The following is a 23165-nucleotide window of genomic DNA, read 5'->3' on the forward strand; positions in this document are numbered from 1 at the left end:
AACAATAAAAGAAAAGTTTGGCTGACTGGGAACTTGTACTCTGGAGGGGAGGAGAGAGTCTAGGAGAGCAAGAGTAGAAGTGCTAGGAGAGCAGGTAAATGTACCTCTTTAAAGGACTAATCTGCTAATTTCATGTGGGTACCTGCAGCTCATTCAGACCTTTGGAAGCAGAGGCCAATTCATGCCTGCTGTGTGATTAGCACACAGCTACAGCTATTTCCATCACTGTGAATTAAGCAGAGGTTTTGATGCCTATTTTGCAGCTGAACTTTTAGTGCTGTGAATGCTCCGTGAGGCTGTTCCAGCAGAGCCCTGTGGAGCACACAGCCATGTCCCAGAGGGAAAACCTGGGGAGGCAAAGCTGATCTCCAGCCAGGAACTTGCTTCATCCCTTCTGCTACACTTCAGAGCATCAGGGAACCACCCCAGATGCCACAGCTGCTGAGTCAGAGGGTCCTGCAATGTCTTTCACTTGAGGACCAGTTACTGCTTGGGAAGGAATGCTGTTCTTGGCTGGACAGCACTACAGGACTCTATGGGAAAAGCTGAAGGAGTTTGGAAGGCAGGAAATCAAAACACAACGAGCTTATCCTCCAAACTAGGCTCTGTCAGAAATCTGCTGTTTCTTTAGAACTGTTCCATGCAGTGCCTTGACACAAGAACCACTAATGGCAGACCCAACAATTCAGCAATGATTTCTACTGTACAAGTAATGTATGTGATCCAGCATTCTTAATATTTTAGTGACTGACAAGTCGACAGACAATTTAATGGAACAGACAGACAAAAATGCATTTTAACATACCACACCACACATTTTATATTCTAACTGGTGAAGGAAGCTATAGAAAATACTTCTCAAATACATTTTACAAGCAGTAAATTAAGCACAAGAGACTATATTCCTGTGGCCCGCTACTCCAAGCATTTGTACGACTTTGATTCATCAAAGTTTTTATCAAAATTTGATACAATATTTGATTTCATGTTATCATATTTGACAGAATATCATATTTGACAGAATATCAGGAGCAGAGAATACAACACAAGCTGACTACAGCAACATTATTTAAAATAGTGCTCTTCATTCTGCAGCACTTGCACAAACAACATATTCATCAGCATCACTTCAATCAACAAAAAGAGTTTGCAGCTACCTCCTGGTTGAATATTTAGCTGTTTTACAGAGTACAAGTACTCAAAAGACCATCCTGTTGGGGACTGCACAATCTTCTGGAGATTTAGATAAAAATCAAAGCAGCTCAAGCTCGTGAACAAAGCCTAAACAATTTTAAAATCACCCAACAGTTTTCTTAACTGTACCTTCAGCATTTCACAACTTGTAACTGCTTCATGTGATTTCAGCAATTCGTAGTTTAAAAAATGAATAAAGACTTTCTCATATTAGCAAAAAGTGTAAGGGAGAAAATGGTCCCTTGACTTTTAGACCAGGTTTTAAGAGTCACTACTGACATAATAATTTGGAGAAAATATATATGACTGACTTTAAAAAAAATCTCTTTTCTATTTGTACTGTACATAAATTTAAGTGAAACTAGAAGATTGTTCAGAGCAATTTCAACCAGAGGCAGAAGCAAAACCCACAGAACTTCAAGCCCTTAGTGTAGCACCAAGATAGTTTTGCATATTCATTGAGCTTAATCCTAATGTCTGTGTTCTAGGAACTCTAAAATTATTTGGCTAAATGGAACTTCATCAAAAACTACAAGAGGTAAGCAGAAAAGAAACCTGAGAAAAAGCAGTCTTGAAAAAAGTGTTTAATATTCTGTCAAATATGAGTTAGCTTCAATAAGTATTTTTAAGTTCTTAAGGAAAGAAAATTTGAGTGGAACAAGGAGAAAATTGTAAAACTGCAAATACATTGCAGAAAACAAAACACAGAATACCTACCTTATAAGACTACAGGTTACTAAGGCAATTGTTATCTAACAATCTGCCCTAATTAGATAACTATAAGTGAAAAGAAGTAGCATGAGAAATTCCTCATTTGGAAAGCAGTTTTACAGAGAAGTGAAAAAAACCCCAGAAAAGTTAGAGCAACTGCTACCAAAATGTTGATTTTTTAGACCAATTAAATGCTCACCTTGTAGATTAAAAATTCTATTAAATTGTTTATTTTACACATCATGCCCGCTTTCTACACAGCAATTTTGAATTAAAAATGTACTTAATTGTAACAGTTCATTTTTCATATGGAATGAAACTTCTTGCATACTCATACCCTAGATTTGTAGAAACATTGAATAAATTTCATAAGCAAGCCAGAAGAGACTGACTGAAAGCACAGACACCGTGTTCAACACAAGAGTTCCAACAGAGATGAGCTACAGACCAGGCAATACCTAAAGGCAGAATCAGAGCTGACAAAGCTGTCAGGGAAAATTACCCACACGAGATTTGATACCCAATGAATGATATCACAACCTTTAACTGAAAGAGACAAAGTTCCTCAAATACAAAACGAGTTTCCTTGAAAATGTGTGAAGTTCAGTGTTTTCAGGTTTGCCTTTTGACCAATGAAGGACCATGATATCATTCAGGGACAGAGATTACGATGTACAAAAGACTGTTTTTATTTCTACCCCCAAATATTTCCGTATTTGTTTGCTATCCCTCTTTCTTTGGAAGTGGGGAGATGGCACATGAGAGGATCCAGTGAGAGCTCCTCTCCCAGCTGGGGGGACTGCAAGAGCAGTGCTGCTCCTTACACATATTCAATTACTCAACGTGCTTTTACGCCACTGACGTTTGTTTCACACGTGGTTTGTGAAGGAAAGATTTATTTAGCACATACTTTGGAATGGCACACATGATTTTGACAATATACCTTCTGGAACCCAAAAAACATTGAAAATTCTTAGAACCTGAAGACTCTGTTCTGTCAATCACTCTGATTTTAGAAATAGATTATAAAAGTTATACTACAAAAATATTTCATCTTCATATCAATCAATGGCTGAAAGATTTAAAGGCTCTCTTCCTAACAATGCAGTTAGATTTAAGGGGGGGAATGTGAGCCTTTTGTACACCTTCAGGAGTAATGCAAGCTCCAAGGTAAATATTTGGAGGTTGTACATCAAGAACCAAAGGGAAAAGTCTTTTGACTTTACAAACAACTCCTGATTCGTGAAGGCAAAAAAGTAATCATAAAAAGGAGAACAAAAACAGCAGCAAGGCTTGATTTTCTAAAGAGAAGAATGTACAAATCAAGAGAAATAACGATAGATACAACACAAAGCCAAACTAAACACTTTAACAGAAATCTTTCGAAAACCGTTTTTCCCCTCCCCATCCCAAAAGAAACCACTCAAAAAGAAACAAGCTAATCTTTCAGGATGAAAAAGGTACAATAAAGAGTTGCATTTTCTACTTAGAAAAGCAAAACCTGCAGCTGGTTCCTAGACATCTATTGCTGCAGGCTCATCGGGTTCCAGTTTATAGGAGAATCGTCTGCAGCAAAGGCTATTGAGAGAAATGCCACACCTGTTGACCCGGGTTGGGCTACACCTCCCCATCAGTCGTTCCAGCATTCTTCTAACAGATGTGCATGCTGTTTCCCCATCTGAGAAGCAGCACATGGAGTCCAAGCAGTTGATACCTGAACCTGCCTCAGTAAGCTGGAAAGGAAAAATAAAAAAAGAAGAAAAAAAGAAAGATCAGTACTCGCAAATTCTAGCGATGGAGATGTTACCAAAAAACACTTAGGAAAAGCAGGTTTTCTTCAAGCTAGAGTGTTGAGTATTTTACAATTTTATAGCAGAACTACAATAATAACATTACCACTTCCTAAGGTCTACATACACTAAAATTTGTTCTTCCCAAGGTTAGAGTGCAGCCTCGCTGAGCGCATGGAAATGGCCTGGCACGGCATCTGCCTAACCCTGGAAATGAACTGGTCAGGAATTCCCTCCAACAAACCCTCAGCAGAGCACATGCACTTCTAGCTGGGATGCCCTGATTCACCTCTGCAGTCCTACAACAATTTATACCAGCTCAGCCCTGTTTTAAGGGAAATTTATCAATATAAAGCTTGAGGCTGCAGAATGTAACACAGCAACCCCATCCCAAGTAATTCTTCCTCAAGAGCACAACACAACTTCATAAAATAATTGACATTATATCACTACCATAGATACCCTTGGCTTGGTACAGAACAAAAGCACATTCCTGATTGTCTGAATAAGGTTTATCCAAAAGCAAACAAGGCTGATGTCAGAAAGGTTTAGTCATGTTCATGGCAGCATGAAGAATAATTCAACATTAGCATAATAAACTCTTTTAACAGCTCATGTTTTTTAGGTGAGAAAAAAAAAAGGGAATAAAAGAAATAAAATGAAAAGAAAGCAGTAACACATGTATGGGTGGAAGTGCCACCTACCAGTGTGCTCCTCTACAGCCCTGCTGCACCAACTGCAGCATACCTGCAATCTCCTGCTTCTGCAGAGAAAATATCCTAAACTGACCTCAGTAACCATTCCAAAGAGAAATAAAAATGAGAAGTGTGGGGATGCTTTTTAATTTAATTTTAAACTCTCCATGAGAGCATCCTATCAAACAAATACTGAACACAGAGGCTGAACTCAAGCGTCTGTTACCCTCTCCTCACACCAGTGAAAGAAGAATTCAGGGAGGAGGCAGCTTAGTCCATGACAGGACACAGCTCACTTAAGACCTTCCCACAACTTTTCACTGTGACACCAAAGGTCACTGTTGTCTGCAGGTTCTGTTTTTGAGCCCCAATTTCTTTCATGCCACCCACAGTTGGCAAACACTGCAAGGAAAGCAGAGAACCCCAAGAGCTCCCTATGGGAATCGTTTACCATGAGTGGACACACTCTCTTTCCTAATTCCCCCAAACAGGCAGCTGGACACATTTACAGCTTCACAACAGAAGAACAGCCTACACAACAAAGAGGCAGCTAACAGAAACAAGAGGCTTTTGGAAATACAAGAGAAAAATCTCAACTGGCAGGACAAAGAGGAACACATGCAGACCTGGTGTTTGCTTCCATGCACCTTTTCCTGTGCCTGCCCCTTCCTCAGCTCTGTGCCACGTTCCCCACGGCCCCTGCAGCCTTTCCCATCACACCACTCATTGTGATGTTCACAGAACTGTCTCTCAGCAGCTGCTGGAATGTACAGGATTCTCTACAAACCGAGCCCTGACCCTGTGGATGCTGCACCTCAGAGGCTGTGGCTGAGTACAGGCAGAACACACTTTAACCCACACACTCATCTGAGGGGTCTTTGGGACACAAAAGAAACATTTACTGTGACAATGAACTTCTGTACCTGGGAGGCAGGAGCAGAAGATTTGCAAGTGACAGGTCTGAAAGGGGTTCTGCTTAAAAGACAAACAAAACAAAACAAAACAAAACACACCTCAGCAGAGCCTGAGTCCCTGAACAGCCTCATGTGATGAGCACCATGACTGGTCCCAGCTGCAGGGCCACAGCAGATACCAGAATCAGGAACTGCACACTTCTCAGCACTGCAGTACCAGCAAATACAACTTTCAGAGCCACCTCAGACTGTGCTCAGAGTTGTGACACAAGAGATTATACAGAGCAGAAGGAATTCCCATTTGCAGGTCAGCAGGCAAACCCCCTGCTGCAGATGGAGTGACCTTCACAGCTGTTGTCACAGCAATGAAAAACTGTAACATTCCTACACTCAAGGATTTCAAACAAGTATTTGGTTCATCCACTGTCCTCAAGCAGACCTTTAAAGTTACTGCAGAAAGTCACATTACAGGGGCTGTATGTTGGAGCAGATGAAGCAGAGCATTTTTCCTTAGAATCTGTTACCCTGAGAGCCAGCAGTCCTGGATATTATCCAAAGACTCTCAGAAAGAGGAACCAAGAGTAACCCAAATGAGCTTCCAAGGAGCAAACCCTCAACTCTGGATTTTGGAGGTCTAATGTCCCTTTTTCTGGAGAATCTCCTTTATTCTTCACAAGTTAGGATCATGTGTGAACAACAACTCATGGAAAATTTAATATCACTTTTTAAAAAAATGGCAAATGAGACCTTACATAAGCCTGGAAACAACAATTCTGTTTTGTCAAACTCACAGTTAAGTGTAAAGAAATACTGTGAGAACACTAGGGACAAAAAAAAACCCAATTAAATTTTATATGTAGATATATTGTTTATCATTGCCTGGTGAACATGAATTTTTGTATTTACATCCACTGCCTGGAAGGATGACAGATTAAGAGAGTCCCTTTTCTCACTTTCTCTCTGTGGAGGACAATTATGATCATAGTTTTATACCAGAGTAAAATCTGGCACGGCAAGGCAGGAAGGCAAAATGTTCCCTGGAGACCTGAAACAAACCCTCAGGAAACACAAGGCAGGAGAGACAATGCTTCAAAAAAAATTAATGAGGATAGAGAAATACAAGATATTATTAATATTTGGATGGCAAATAAAGTATGTTCATAAGATCTGCAATCTCAAGAAACATAATACTTCATATGAGAATGGCCCATTGGATGTAATAAATCAAAAAGCAACTGAGGTACGGAATTAAAGAATGATTCAGCTTGATAAAGGAAAAAAAGAAATCAAACCAACATTCCATGATGCAATTTTTCTTGTTACCAAAAATACGGGTATTTTGGAGCTGGCTCAATGACTGTCTCTGTAAGATATATGTAAATACACAGACATTAGGGTACAGTGGGAGTACTACCTAGTGGAGTAAGAACTGTCGGGCAGGCAAGATGGGTCTAGCAGCTGCCTACTGTCCTCCCCTCTGTGCCTGCTTTCAGCAAAGTCACATGCTGAGCTGACTGAACCCTTATCTTCTTCCATCTGGAAGGACAGAAAAGCAACAGATCTTATACAGCACCATGCTTGCATTGCTTTAAAACAGTTACCATTGTTACAAGAACTTTCACAGGTCTGGTCTTGAGAGAACAAGGCATATTTACAAGGTCAAGAGGCAATTTTTATTTTTGGTGGATCAAATGCAGTTTCTCAGCGTCCAAGTGTTAAAAGTGTTTGGCCTTTTTGTGCTCTAGAGACTACAACGAGGTAACACAACAAATTTGGAATCTAGAATTCTTAGGTTTTGGAGTTTTGTTTTCCCCCTTCTAACACAAAGGACCATTTCAGTTTATTTGTCTTATTGCAGGTTATACCATATGCCACAAGACAGACATTTCAACCCAAGATTTAATCACTGAAAAGTTGGGACTTTGAGGAACAGGGAATGTGTTTAATCCTGTACTCCAAGTTAAGAGCACTGCAGGGGATTTTCCTGAACCCAGGTCCCAGCTGCCAACATCCTCGTGCCACATGGATGTTTTAGAAAATTGATAGGAGATGGTTATTACTATTCCATAATTAAGTTAAAATTTGCTCCCTACTGTAAATGTCACTTTCTCTAACCCTAAAAATACCATATACCAAAATCCCATACAATTAGATTTAATTTTTTTTTTAAGAAAATATATAGGAATGTTGACATCTAACAACTTCACTGCCATGATGTTTTCATCACTTCTTTTTCTACTCTTTGTATCAAATGAACCTACAAATGCTAAATTGTTTCATTGCTTCCAAGTCATTAGACAAAAGTTTCTCCAGGTAAGTAGTATCTGCACTTTTGTGACTGAGGTCAAATCCAAAATGGTGCATTCTTCCCTCATCTCCTCATCTTCCTGTGAGATTCTGTGGATTAGCCAACAGATGAACACCAAGCTAACACATTGTGTTAGCTATGCTAACACAATGAACAGCTCTGTAAAGGAAGAGATTACCCCTGATCAAAGGGCAGCACATCAGGGTGTTCCAGCACACCTCACTAGGGGAATTCATGCTTCCACTTGGACAGTTTTCTCAGAAATTACACATTCTTACAGAAAACATAGGCTGTAAAAGGAACAGAGACCTCAACACAGCTGGGCTGGGTCAGACCTGAAAGCTGGAGGGGGGAATCCCATGGAATAGGAGCTAAAAATCCAGACAAGGAATGAAGGCCACAAAGCCAGGGCCTGGAGCCTGGAGCCAGCTGAAGAGCAGATCTGGCCTGAGATGAAGTGAAAACCAGGCAACAACAGACTGCTGGGGCTGGAGATGGGGAAAGAACAGGGTTTGGCTGTGACCAGGTACTGCTCCAGAGCCCCGGATATAACACTGTGCACTGACAGCCCCCTCTGTAAATAAAACCCTTGCTGCTGTCTTACATTTCCCCTGTCCTGGGTACAGCTCATAACACACTGTCCAAAGGCAGAAACTCTGTAAACACAGTTAATCCCATCAGTAAGTAGAATTAAAACATCTGTCCGAGCAACACTTCTCAACTGTGGCTGAAGATCCCTGACAGTTCTTACAAAGCACAGGACATGTAGACATATGTGCACACAGAACACTTTCTCTACAGATCCAAACATGAAATGAGATACAGTGGGACCCAGACAGTACCCCAGGACAGATATTTCACACATTCCAAGAACAGGAGAGGCAGCTGGGGAGGAAAGCAGTGCTCAGCCAGACTCCAGCCAAGCACAACACCTGCACCTGCCTGTGCTGCCTCCTCTTCTCTTCATCCCACGTTCCAAAAGGGACAGTAAAGTTCACAGGCAAGACTAACAGGCACACACAAGACTGCAATTCTGAATTACAGGAATCACCTGGACACTTAGAAGATCCCCTCAAAGATCTTAATTGTACATCACCAATGTACTCAATATAAACTTGAACACTTTTGCACACTGTGAAGCCTACAGAAATAAAAAAAAAATTGTAACATCATACTTCTCTTTTAATTTGCATTCATAAAGGAAGTCTTCTTTTGATCTCAAGAGAAGAGTAAGCATTTTGGCAGAACAAGGCGTAACTCAGTTTAACCTGGAGTTATGCTCCTTTTGAGACTTTTAATACATATTTACAAAGAACAAAAACCTGCCGAAGTCTGTTCATCAACCTCCATGCATTCTGCAGTCACAAAGGATGCAATCCCTGGGCGGGCATGTACAAACGAGGTGTGACAGATTAGCTGCTTTACAGCTACATATTCACCAGGCAGCTGTTGTGTTTCATGCTCCTACAGTTTTCCTTGCCTTCTTTGCCCTATTGCTTTGGGAAAGCCACAGAAACCAGCTCACGCTCTTCACTCCACATTGGATTTTATTTAGTATATTGAAGTGATTAGTTTCTGCCTATCAACTGATTTTCCTGTTCACTGTTCTAGGCAAGGATCCACAGGATAACTTCTGAACTTTGTCCAAAAACAGAATAAAGAACTAGAGAAACCTAAATCCCTGTTTGCTTCTTGTTGCACTCAACAAGCTCAACTGTGTATTAGAAAGCAGCCAGTGCTTGTACCTCAGGTACTATCAGATACACAAGGGTGAAAATTCTGACTTACAAGAGAATTGGATTTGCAGAATCATTTGTTATTCATGGACAAAACAGATTTCCCCTTTCTTTCAACTCTTCGCTAAGTTTATTATGAAGAAAATTGCCTCACATTAGCAAGGATTCTCCTGGTTTTAGCATTTTAATGGCTACAGTGCTGCACTCCTAGACAACTTTATTTTCCTTTGACTACCCAGCTGTATAACCATTAAGACATGTTTAGGTTTTGAATTTTTTAATATTTTTAATTCTGTTCTAAAACCTTTGGTGTAGATATGATGTGTGACACAATTCACTTAAATAATTCACTGAGAAAACAGAGTCTTATATACACTTATCCAAAGTTCTTTAAAGGTAACAAGATATCTGATAAACTAAGAATTTGAAAAGCCAACTTGTAAAGGTTTTTGCAGAGGAATTTTCCCAATATGTTGCTAAGTTTAACAGCTTTCAAAAGCTATACTGTACTTTGCCTGCTTTAAAGCTATTAAGTGCTGAATTCCAAACAAACCAAAATAAAACCAGCCCACCACTATTCCCCTGAGTGCTTGAAAATCCAAGGGGTTGTGTTTCACACTGGGGTCACTAACACCACAACACAATGGTCACTTCAAGTTTTGCCTTGTAAAGCTGTAGTGCACTCTCAGAGGAAATACAAAACTCTTCTTTTTTGGTTAAACAAATGGCAATTAAGTCCCTAAAATGTGGGTCAGTTGGTTCTCCTAGGCACCTATTTGCACATTTTTAACAACAAAGTCACCTTGAAAAACATTTAAAAGTAATCAGACCTTTGCATTAATTCTTGATACAGGATGTAGAAGTCGATATTGGTGGAATTGAACAGGTTGAGACATTGCTGATGCATATGAATGTTTAAGTCTTACAAAAGAAAATCAGCATTTGACAGCATTTCATGTGCTGAACTCAGTGCACTTGAAGAGTTGCACAATCATATTTTACCTAAACAGACACATGTATGCTTTGATCTTGTTTTGAATAATTTTCTGGGACTTTGTAACCAAATGCCTTTAGGAATATGTATCTACACACATTGAAAACAAACAACACTCACTTTATAGCTGCACAGAACAGACACAGAAAGCCTCAGCTGCACAAGGGTATGGACGCACCCAAGCTTCAAACATTTTCTGCTCTTTCAACACAATTGAAAGCAAAGTAAAATGGGCAAATAACTCGCAAGAAATTGCTGCCTGAAGTACATGGATCTTCCTGTCACAGCCTTATAAAGCTGAAATTATCCAGCATGCAAAATGCACTTAACTTTTACCATTAAGAAACTAAAAGCATTATAACCATGCTAGAAACTAGGATTATTTAAAAATGGATGCAAGAACAGCTGATCTTTATTCTGGAAGTTGAGCATCATGCTAGGGATATTTTTTCCTTTAAAAAAAAAAGAAAAGCACGTCCAACACATGCTACTTAGGAGAAGCATTTGGCTCAGAAACACAGAGCAAAGCTTAGAAATCACCAAACTGAATGTTTCTGCACTACAGGTATTGCCCTCTCAACCCCACTAACAGATATTCATGCCTCTTCCCATCTCTCTCAGCACTGGTTAGTTCACCTTGAGCATGCACAAGAGTTGATGAGGAACTGTCCCTCCTACTCTACCTAATTTTGCTCAGCTGATTCCTTGCCCTGGACAATGGCTGCAGTGCGATGAACTCGTCACTTAAAGCAACTCTGTTGGAGTACATCTACAATTGGACAGAGAAGGGATGGAACATACATGTCAGTAAGTAGCAGTAGTCATTTTCTAAGAGAAAGACACAGGACAACACATTGTTATTTAAGTGGAATACACATCATATACAGAACACAAGCCTAGTACCTTCGAGACAGCTCCTGGGACCATCACAGCCAGTCACTGTTGGGTAGGACCGTTCTCAAAGTACCTTTGTTTTCAAACTGAGAGAAAAGGCCTACACACTTTTACATCTGTGCTTTACCACACACCTTTATTCTGTACTGCTTTCTCCCCTCAATAGTGCTGTGAGTTATCTTTACCCAAAGATTTATATTTTTATTCATGTTTACCTGACTGTCCAATTCCTCCTGTATAATTCTGTAACAGACCTATATTAGGAAGTTGCCCAAAAGCTGCTTCAGGGCAACTGACCTCAGTGAAACATAAGACAGCTTTTCTTTAGGCCAGCAAAAACCCCTTGAAACGCAGCAAAACTAAAATAAAATACAGTAACACACATTCACCTTAAGTGCATTAAGGAACATGAAGTTAACCAAGCTCATCCTCTATAAAAATCAACTCATGCTTGCCTGTCAAATTTTTAATTTTTAGTTTCGCAAAATGAATGACTGAGATTTAAGTTGCTGTGACAGAACAATACTTACATTTAAAATCAAATTCTCATATCACTTGAATTTCTCTGCTCTCTTATGAATAACTTAGCTACATGTAACATCTAACAGATCAGAGGCAAACTCACACTTGATGCTATCACCTTATTCTAACAAAAAGATATAAAATCAAGGTAAGGCAGATTCCTACAAATACAGTGAATTCAGAGCTCTAAGTCAGGTAACTCAAACTCCAAAAATTACTGAAAAATTAAAATAACAGGGGCAAGAATTTTCAGCTGAGAAATGTGTTTTGCTCACTGCTCCTGGGATTAGCTTAGAATTTAAATGATGGCAGACAGAAACAAATAACCTAAACAGCTGCAATTTAAAAACAAGGAACTAGATCATGTAACAATTTATCTTGCCATGATAAAAACACAGGAACTATAAACCAAGCTTTTTCTTTCCCCCAATATGAAAATATACTGATGTAGTCCTACAATGAATAATGAATAATTAAACATGTTCAGTTATACAGAGGGTGCACCTACACTATGAAAAAGAATTTAAAAGGACAAGATACAAAGTTCCATATTTGCTCCTTCAGTGACTTTCACAGAATTCAGTAGCATCAGTCATCGCCCTCAGTGTTTAGGACAAAGATACTCTCTAAACCCTTTCTACCTGAAAGTCAGCTTCCTCCTCTGCTTGGAAACAGAAAGAAAAATATTTACTAGGAATTTTAAACACAAATTATGAGGTATGATCATAAAAGAAGCATTCTGTCATTTCTTGACAACAAATGTGGTGAGCTGATCATCTGCTTTTCTTCAGCTATATCCACTGCAAGAACAGTGAGTGAAATCCAGTGGAGCTGATTGTCCCATTAAAGAAAGAGTAAGAAAATCTCAACTGATTAAACCTCAAGAAAGGAACAAAGAGGTGCCTTCTTTTTGCAAATACATTTGTAGCTATAAATTCACTATCAGACACAGAAAGAGAAACCATTGGATGGCTGCTGAAGAATTCCTGGTCAAATCCCATTTCAGATACCTTGACTTTGCAGCATCAGGAATTAAGAAATTTCAGAGAAATGACAGTATTTTGGTAAACAGACTCAGTGCTGACTCTGTCAAATGTAAAATAGAAAGCAAATAAGGAAAAAGAAAAAAAGATATCTAATAAAGAGGCACACAGCAAAATCCCCATGGCCGGGAATCAAGCCATAGCTGCAGGAAAGGTGTTAGTAATCAAGATTTCTTCTTAAAAAAAAACAGTCCTACTGTGTCCTTGACTGCACAGCTGTGGCATTAAACTGAGCCCAAAAATTCTTTAGAAAGGACTCCTGAAGCAAGAGAATGCAGCAGGGAATATACGTACAAAGGCAGGAAAATCCATGTGGCTTTTTGGGTTTTAATTCAAGCACTTCAAGAACATGAAAAACCTCAAGAACCACACAAATACTGTGCCAGGCAGCAACAGGTGATGCACAGAAAGGAAGGAGTGTTTGATAAATATTGCCATAAGTTTTTGAAGGCAGAAAAAAGATAATATCATTACCTACAGACACTCTAATCCAAGAAGTGCAGTGATGTACAACCCAGAGTCTTACCAGGTCTATCTGAACAGTCTTATGAAAGCCAGAGGTTATTTACCTTTGCTTTTAGCTACTAAATTCCCAGACAAGAAAAAAGCAGCCAATATTCTAGCTCTGGAAAGGAACTAGTGGGATATTTTGGCTAGCAGTAGGCTTGTCAGCATGATGTTGATCCTAGGCAAATTAAGAGAACATCTCACAGATTTTTTTTAACACACAAATTAGAAGGGTAATATAATTTAAGTAAATCAATGTGCAGTTACATCAAAGTAATTACAAAGTTAGATGCTAAAGATATCAGCACTGATGCAGAGCAGTCAGTTCTGCATGGCACAGAGCTCAGTGCCACGTGCATGAAGCAGTCAGGACACCACAAAATCCATCTGGCACATGGGGGGACAGAGAGCTGCTGAGAGATTTGAGACCACGACTGTGCATGGGAGAGCTCTGTCAGCTGGGCTCTTCATTCACTTCCACTATTTTTGGCCCTATGCTAATTGACCTCTTATCAGTGACCTGCAAGAAACCAACATCACCACCTGCAGATGTGTAGAAGATGCAGAAGACAACAGGTTATTGACGTGTGTTATTCTGGAATCTGAAGGTAGCCAAGGACTCTTTATTTCCATCCTTGGAACTGATGTCTGCTGTGCTGGAATATTGTGCCCCCAACCAGACTGGTGAAATCCAAAATTCAAGATGTGGTTGAAGAGGAGTGGAAATTACATGAGAAATATAATACATAAGAATGATGAGAAGATTCTAAAACCTTTTTGACTGAAGATGGAAGTCCAATCTACCTATCAGTGCTAAAATTAACTTGATCACAAAGCTAACTGTGAATGAAACAAAAACTGTGATAGAAGCCTTCTCAGTTTAACAGAATAAGTATAAAAAGATAAACTGTTGAAAATTGAAACCAGAGAGACAGTCACTATTAGAACAATAGGTCAGGATGACTTCTCCATAACTGTCTCTAAAAAGAAGAAAACACTCAGAGATGAGACATTTACCTAAAAGACAGTCTGATCTCACCAGAATGACTTAAAGGAATTTTTTGCAGCCTGTCAGGCAGAAGGAAGATTCAACTACCCCACATAACTTTAGACTTTGTCTATGAATCTGTGAAACCGCCACATGGGTAATCAGCTTTAATTACAGAATCAACAACCAAATGCATAACATATGACATGACTGAGATTTAAGAAATACTAATTAAAACAAGTTTTACTAAAGTAATTTTAAAAATTATTCCATCACATTTTAAGAACTATTCAGTTACAATTAGAGCAGTAGCTTCTAATACTTCTAATACCTAGACAAAAAGTAAGCTACCATCTATAAAGTAGTATAAAAATGCACAGTATGATCCCTTCATACAGCTGCAAGCTGAGATGCAAAAGACTGAGTGACCCCTCACAAATAATTCTATTATTTTTATTACCAATTATTAAACATAAACATTACTGCCTTGTAAAATGGTGTCCTCACTTCAACAATTTTAAATTAACAAATGTATTTCAAAATGAGAACACTTCTCTGCATTAAACATGACAGCAATGTAAGAGGGTAACTATTGGTCAAGTTGGATAAAAAAGCATAACATTACCTGAGCTTTTTCAGTACTTGTTGGTTGCAGATGTCTGTACAGCACTTTCTTCACAACATCAATAAACAAACAAGCAACTACTATGAGGATTATGGCAAACCAAGCAGAACCACTTGACAACAGTTGAACAAATACAAAGTACATGTCCTGGGTATGTAAAAATGGCCTGAAAAGTTAAAAGAAGTGGCAATTACTAAAAAGAACTTCTAGGAACAAAAGTACAGCACAGGCTGTCTCAGGTTATCTCATTTTACATCAAGCAGAGAGGCTCAGGATGCAGAGTCACAACTGCACCATGTTGGACTTGACCTGCAAATGAGCTCCAGGGTAAGAGGGTACTGAACTCTGGAGGAAAAGGTTCTGATTTAATTTTAAATTGTGCTGCAGGGAATCAATCATCACCCTACCTCTCCTGACTCCAAACTACAAGCAAAAATACCTCACTTTACTGATTCAAACTCCAGCATCTTTATTTCTGTTGCAATTATTCACCTATTACATAGCACCTCTGGGAACCTATTTACTTCTTAAAAATGCCTTCACAGTTACAGGCTGTCAGAGACAGGTACTGTGTGTCCTTGAGAACAGGACTGCACAGCAGCACTTCTTAAATGTTTGAAAGAATCACCAAAAGCAAGCATCCAGTCTAGACTTAAAACTTTTTTTTCCACAAACTTGTAACAAAATTCAGAGCAAGATGGTAGAACATAATATTTCAGTGTTTTTTTAGCTTCATTACATGTGATAAAAAAGGGGGGGGGGAATCACTTACCAGATAATTCCCCCATAAAATAAGGAGAATATGAAATAAAATACAATGGATCCCCAAGTAACAAAATGGTTTATCCATGTCCAGAAGTGAGTTTCTAGTGCCATCTAAAACAGAGATAACTTCAGTGAGCTTCTGTTTTCCACCCAGTTCACAGAAAATGAAAAATAGCAATCAGAACACATTTATTAACTTCCAGCCCAAACTAAATATTGTTGTAACAACAAAAACCAAACAAAAACTACCACCACTGTTGAAACTAAACAAGAAAGTCACTTATCTGGAACCCTCAAGAATCAGTAACTTAGGAATCAATTTTAAATCACAGCTTTTTACATATTTGCCTATCCATCCAAACCCAGAGAGCAGTCAGTGGTACCATACCTTCATCGTAACAGTTATAACCATAACGGTGAAGACCAAAGTACCAAATGTCCAGTTCCCAAACATCTAAGAAAATGGCAAGGCAGAAATCATGGAAGAAAAAAACATTAGTTAAGAGCATTCACAGTAAGTTAAATTCTTCTCGAGTCAGCTACACTAAAGAAGTAAGACATAAGCTTGTGACAAGTAATCATCATGAAAAAAGCAAGGAGGTACAACATAAACTACTAGAAAAAAACATAGGTTATGGTAAGAGCAAAATTAACAACGCACAAGTCATCTTTGTTCTTGGTTCAAAACAAATCACCACAAAGGCTACATGAAATATGAAAAAAATAGGCCAAAACAGTAATATGAAATGACAGGAAAATGAAGACACCAATTTGATCAATTAATTATAAGCGTCCAATAGAAAGGAAATATTGGGCAGAAGGTATTCACTTCAAGAGCAAAACACTTTTGAGTTTAAACATTTCCAGATAATTTTAAACATGCAGCATCAAATGAAGATTCACTTTTAACCCCAAGCACAATTCTACAATTCAAAAATAATGGTGCCATTGTATTTTACAAAGAAAATTCTAAGGAAAAGACACTTTGTTTCAAGGCTAATAAAGACAAAATTAGGCTCTAATTCTGAAACACTGAAATCTGTCACTTTGGTATTCTCTTGTGCACATAAATTAAACTATCAAAACTCTGAACAAGGTCTACAACAATAAAATCTCAGCTCTGACAATGAAGCAGGGATGCTGAGATTGTATCTATCTACACACATGCTACTCAGGGCTGCCACTCTACACCAGGTCCAGCTGGAATTGCCTGGGGGATCACAGGGAAGATGTCGCTGCTTCACAGCAGCTTTTGCCACTGACAAACTGAAAAATGACCAAATCCTCAACTCTGTGTTTACTGGTAGCAGATTAGGCAAGCAAGGAGGAAGGAGGAAGGGACCACATGCAGACAGGCAGCCAGGGTCACCCTAGAGCTGACGTGTCAGTACAGCACAGGGGCACGAACTGGGATTCACACAGTTGTAGTTCTTGTTGCAGAGCTCTGACAAAAACATCCCAACAGCCTGAGGCCAGATCTCACAACTGCTTCTCTCATCTACACACAAGGTACAAAATTGAGGCAGCCATGAGTCTGGATTTACTCATAATTTTAAAGATCTTTGTGATAATATGCTTTCTTGAAGCCTTGGATTTACTTGTCCTACCAACAGCCATGGTTAACAAGTAACGTGCTTGTTGTTAACTGCTGCAATATTCATCTTAAAAATAAAACTAAGCTTCTCCTGAGTGACCTGTGAAATAAAGTGTCTTTGCTAACGCTGCTCTCAAAGGTCACAGAGTTAGAACGCAAAAACACCAACAGGTTCTTGCCACCATTTTATTTTTGAACACATTTACACTGTGGATGCTGCATCCTTTAATCCTATGAAGTAACAGATACAATATTTTGTATCTCCTCCTCTTCTAAACTCTTACCATTTGCCTGTTAGGTTTCAATATCTGACGACATGCACAGCATGAAAAAGGGGGGAGAAAAAAGAACTAAAAGATCAAGTTGTTGCACAATGTGTTGAGGTAAGCCCAACAAAGCACCAGCATTAACAAATTATTTACAATCTCTTCTATTCTGCTGTGCTCTGAACTGAGAAGTTGGAATGGAAACGTGAGGCCTTGCACTAACCCTGCCCTGTGCCACAGGTCTGTACAGGTGATCAATTCCTGATGACTTCAAAAAGGCACTTCAGCAGTGCACAAAATCCTCTTGCCCTGAATTTTGGCTTTTCCAGGCACACGTTAAATTTGCCATTATGCAATGCAGATATTTCACTGCAAGACATTTTTACCAGTTCTAATCACCATTTTTTAGCAGAGTAGGCAGAGTAACTAACACCCAGAAAAGTCTTAGAATTTATTTGAAGTCATATCACATAAGAAGCTAAAGGGCAGCTGCCAATTCCCCAAACCAAACAGCTCTTACCAAATACAATGGAAGAAGTCTCTTCCTGCCCTGTGGACATTCAGTAAGCAATTCTGAAGTGAGGTGCTTTGACAGCTGAAGATGGATGCACCACACACACTGATTCATAGTCTAAAATTACCTCATCACAAGAGTGCTGAAGGACCTTTACCAGCTCACAGGAATTTGAAACACCACAGCTTGTGAGGCACACTCATGCCTCAGCTGGAAAGAGACATTTCAGTCTAACGCACACCTATTTTAACACTCTTATCAAACATCTGAGGATGGAATGGGTGCTCCAGGTGGCTGCACCACCCCCCTTCACTGCTCCTCCCTCTGCAGGGACCAGCCAGCAGCTCTGCCTGCAGCCCCTCAGGCCCAGTCTGATCTGTCTGTGCATCCCTGCACTCCTGAGTGGACATCCTGAGCTCACGCCACTCCCTGGCACCAGGTGACAAAGGGAATTCAGCAGGAGGCTGCTTCTGTCCCTTGTGCCACAACCTGCAATTCTGCCAGGCACTGTGAGAATTGGCAAGCTCTTCATGCAAGTATTAAGAATGGCATAATGAGAAGCAAATGTATTTTTCCATTACTACCCATGTTAAATCCGTATCTAATTGTTCTAAATTGAGTTAGCTAACTCAGAACCTGGGAAATAAGGAAACAGACTTGTAATGGTTTTATTCGAGCTTTAGAGTTTTTTTGTAAAAGACTCTTCCTGTGAACTTTACCATCTTTAAAATAGAAAGTGTTGTCAAATTAGTGTATGATGATTTCATTAAGTTTTTGCCTTAAAAACATTTATTGAATAAAAAGCATAATTTAAAAGCAGCTTGCACCACTAAATTTAAAAAAAAATCAGAGTAATTAAAATAACATTTTCAGCAGAAGATTTAAGACTTCTGTTGACTTTCAGCCTAACTTTGTAACAATTGCTGAAGAGAAGCCATTGCTTGACATTGCAATTAAGTCCAATTCAAAATGAGTTTTGAACAAATGATTATAAATTCTTGTTTGCTGACATTATGAGATTTTGACAAAAACTGTTTACAAAATACAACAAAGTTTAAGACAACCATGATACATCTTTTCTCTTGAAAGATATGTTCTTCAGGGACATATGCTTTCTGACAACACCTTACAATGTCCATGCTAAGAAATGTTACTCTTGAGAGCACACACAAATACTGACAAAGAATCTCTGATAACTGCAGTTCATAAAAACAAAATTTTTCAGACACACGAGGATTTTTCACAAAAGCATTAAGAAATACAGTGTTAGGATAACACTCAGGATATTGTACCTGGCCATTTCCCAGCAGAGAAGTGTCTTCTCCCATTAGAAGATACGAGCCATAAAAGAAAACAAATGCATGAAAGAAGCCCAAGATGGTCCAGTAAAGAAATGGTTTAAACCCCAGATGAGCATTTTTACTGATGTCTCTGTAAATAAAACAGATTTTGGGTTTCATACTGTCCATAACCAGCAGCTATCCACACTGCATGACTGCTACTGCTTTGAATAAACATAACTTTCAACTACACCAAGACACATTTAACAAATGCTGACATATGAAAAGAATACATAAATCATGGGCAAAAAAAAGAACTCTGAGCTGTCCTGATTTGGCTCTGCTTTAAGGAGCAGTCACCAATGGCCTAATGGGTCTCTAATGGGTCAAATTCAGAACAGCAAAACTAGAATTCTTGTCCCTGGAGGTGGAACTGCAAGAGGAAGAAAAAGCCAGATCTCCTGATACTTACCCCTTGCTCTGCTTAAAAGACCTTTACAAAAAGTGAAACATCTGAGACAAGACATTTTTTAACAAAAATACCTACTTTTTTTCTCAAAAAAGCAGTATGCAGTGCAACATGCTACCACTGGGAGGACATCTAATTCTACAGGAAATCACTCCTCTTCTTAGTAAAAGATTTTTTTGTGGTGATTCCCCTAACCACGGTGTCCTAGTTTTCCATTCTCCTGTCTGAGTGATTTTCACCTCCTACATGTAATGGAGGAGAAGGCTGCCAATCATGTGAGCTCACCAAGTACTCAATGCTTTTCACTTGTAACATGGTTGATATCAAGACACTTGTCTTAAAATACTGCTTTTAATTAACTTTTAGGACAAGAACTATGTAACTCCAATTCTTCCTCATCAAGACAGTTACTAAAAAATGCCTGAATTACAGGTAATTATTGTACAAATGCCTAACAGCAAGCTCAGAGCTGTGCAGGTGGCCCTGCTGCTGTACAAGGTGTGCCCCTGGGGGCACTGAGGCAGGACATACGTACCTGTAGAGCACAGGTTTACTCTGCAATACATGCGGGTGCACATGCTGCTCAAAAAGACTGTAGATGAGGACAGGCAGGGAAGTGAAACAAATATTGTACAAAGTCAGGTACACACTGTCATAGAGCGTCTGCAAAGGAAAGCAAAAAGCATTTTTGGCCTTGGAATTTATGAAGATTTATTAGCACACTTATAGCAGCAACGATTGATGAGTTACATGAATTTGGTAGTTGGAAAACAGCTGCACTCACATAACAATTTAATAACAACAGCTGTCAAATACAGAAAATGAAGCTGGGTATTCGCTAAGTGTAACATCTCTACTGCTTCTTGTGTCACCCTTCCCTATTTTCTTAATTCTTGACCTCAAGTGTTTCATAGACAAGATGTCAGGCATGCAATACTTACTTGTTGTGAAAACAAACAGAAGAACTGATATAAAAATTGTGGTGTAATAAAGCACACATTCTGAAACAAAGAGAAGGGAAGGAAATAATTAATCCTTAGTACATGCCTCACAGCCCTAAAAGAAATTGCTAACTCTTACAAGCTGGTAAAAATACACAGGGAGAGCAGAAAGCTTTTCAGCATTTTACTTGGCAAAGTAAAGCAAGATGCTTTGCTTGAGAGGATATTTTGTTTGTCTTTTGGGACAATGAACCCAAAAAGTATGAACTTAACTATATGTGCTTGATGAGCACATCTCACCACAGGAGTCTAAGTAGTATTTAAGTAGAAAAAACCCATTCATGTTCCCCTTCAGTTTCTTTTAAGGAATTTCTTTGCCGAATAGATTTTTTTTCATTTTTATCAAGAAAGCTGTGCCCTGCTCACGTGAGTTTGTTGCATGTAAGCAAACAAAGCAGAAACCAAAATATAACACCATGCTGTTGCCTTTAAATGAAAGAAAATGACTTCAAAAGGGACCTGGGAGCCAATGCTGAAATCCCAGATAAAATTCAATAACTATAGTGAGCTTTGACTTGTTACAAAAACTGATGAATAAGCGAAAAACACCCAAAGTTCCCCAACCAACCAACCAACCACCCTGCCTTGAGAAAACAAACACATCAGCCTCTCAGCCTAGACAAACTCACTGTGGTATTTAAGGCCTATTTCTAGGTGGAAAGACTAAACAATTTCACACTCAAACTACTGCATTTATATTTGTAAAATATTAAACATAAAAGCCCAGAAAATATGTTTAAACAGAGATATTAAACAGAGATATTTAACCTGATACCAACAAAAATCTCAGATCTGAAATAAATTTCTTGCTGGGAAAAGAACTCACCTTATAAAAAAAGTACTGTACAAGGGTTGCTATTCTAATATAGTAAAAGTGCCCATGAACAAAAAGCAACTTGGAGAGGAATTTAAACCGTGCTATTGCATAGTCACTGTTTCTTACAGCTTGCCTTCCTTCCTTGCCCATGATTCCTGTAATGTTTGGGAAACAAAACACAAAACAGTGTTAATATAACAAAAATTGAAGTTTAAAAAACCCACAACATACATCTGAATGTACAGTTCTGTTTTCCTACACTTCAACACTGTAAGGACTTCAGCAGCTTTCTGTTGCAAAGGAAGATATTATTCCTCACACTCAGAACTACAGGGAGCTGCTCATTTGATGCTGATCCAAACAAAGAAGCCCCAGTGGCTGGAGACAGAAGGAAGGTACCTATGCCAACGTGAGCCTCCTGGATCATGCTCACATCATTAGCACCGTCCCCGATCGCCAGCGTTATCGGCTTCTCCGGAGAGGTTTTTAACAGTCGAACCACCTGGAAAAAGAAAATGAAACACTTTCACATTAAACAGTCTACCCACATTTCAGCATTTTCTAAATATCTCAGTTATCTGCCTATCTGTAGATATAATTGATATGTTTTATGAACATGCATGTTTGGGCAAAAAAACAGCTCTGGCGTATCACATGCATACATTAATTCCTTCTTTAGAAAACTTGCCTGTTTTGGAGCACAAGCCTGATTTAAATATTGTATCTGCCTTGAGCCTGTTTTCCTGTTCTTATTTCAATCTTCTTTTACAGCTCTTAGTTTGGTGCTTTATTATACAAAACAAAGTCAAGTCAAGTAAAACTTGGAACTGAAAATTTTGTTATAGAGTAATACAGATTTAATGTCCTGTAATGGATTCTTCATATTTATAATTAATTGAACTAATCCAGCTGAAAGAAGAATTTGAAAAAGCAAATGCATTAGCTAAAAGATCAATATGCTGTTATTAAGGAAAATAGCTGCTTTCTAAAGCAACTTCATATCACTGAGGGGAATTCTCAACCGACAAAGGAACAGAAGAAGGTATGACAGAATGAGGGGAAAAAAATTATTGACATGCAAGACCCTAAAATACTCAGAAGAGGAGCAGATACCAGATCATCAATGTAAGTGTCAATAACACTGTAAATACAGAGAAGTTAGTTAGATGAAGCTTTTGGTTAAGGAGAATTAGTGATTCATTAACCTCCCACAGAGCTCCAGGTTAAAGCAGAAGCTTCACTAATTCAGTTGTAAATGGGCTGCAGGTAAAGGTATGAAGGCAGATCTCAAGAGGCTTTCCAAAACCAAGAAAATAAGCATGTATGAAAAAACATTTTCTCCCTTGAGTTCCAGAAACCCCAAATTGGAAATACGGAGCAACTGCATGAGGTTAAGCAGACACAAGAAACTGTATTGGAGTAATTGAGTTGTAGCCAGCAGTGTCAGGGCATTGATTCACAGGAATGGGAATTCACTTCACACGAGGAATGCAACAGTGATTAAACACAGTCCATAGCTCAGAGAAATCCACCTGATT

At 38.9% G+C, this 23165-nt stretch overlaps 1 protein-coding gene across 3 annotated transcripts in view; it reads right to left on the reverse strand.

Moving 5' to 3' along the window:
- ATP11B (ATPase phospholipid transporting 11B (putative)) overlaps window positions 1-23165 on the reverse strand; it is a 60993-nt gene that overhangs the window by 1089 nt on the left and 36739 nt on the right. The window contains exons 21-30 of one of the 3 annotated variants that reach the window (XM_063407970.1): window positions 22027-22129; window positions 21637-21782; window positions 20751-20810; window positions 20345-20472; window positions 19353-19491; window positions 16075-16140; window positions 15694-15797; window positions 14922-15087; window positions 11026-11111; window positions 3505-3638 (exon numbers count right to left, since the gene is read on the reverse strand). In XM_063407970.1, the coding sequence (XP_063264040.1) occupies window positions 3536-3638; window positions 11026-11111; window positions 14922-15087; window positions 15694-15797; window positions 16075-16140; window positions 19353-19491; window positions 20345-20472; window positions 20751-20810; window positions 21637-21782; window positions 22027-22129 (1101 nt within the window). In that variant the 3' untranslated portion in view covers window positions 3505-3535. Of the gene's footprint in view, window positions 1-3; window positions 3639-11025; window positions 11112-14921; window positions 15088-15693; window positions 15798-16074; window positions 16141-19352; window positions 19492-20344; window positions 20473-20750; window positions 20811-21636; window positions 21783-22026; window positions 22130-23165 lie in introns of those variants that run through there. The other 2 variants (XM_063407969.1, XM_063407968.1) reach the window with 2 other exon arrangements.

This window comes from Prinia subflava, chromosome 11 (genome assembly GCF_021018805.1).
Source record: "Prinia subflava isolate CZ2003 ecotype Zambia chromosome 11, Cam_Psub_1.2, whole genome shotgun sequence".
Classification (NCBI taxonomy): Eukaryota; Metazoa; Chordata; class Aves; order Passeriformes; family Cisticolidae; genus Prinia; species Prinia subflava.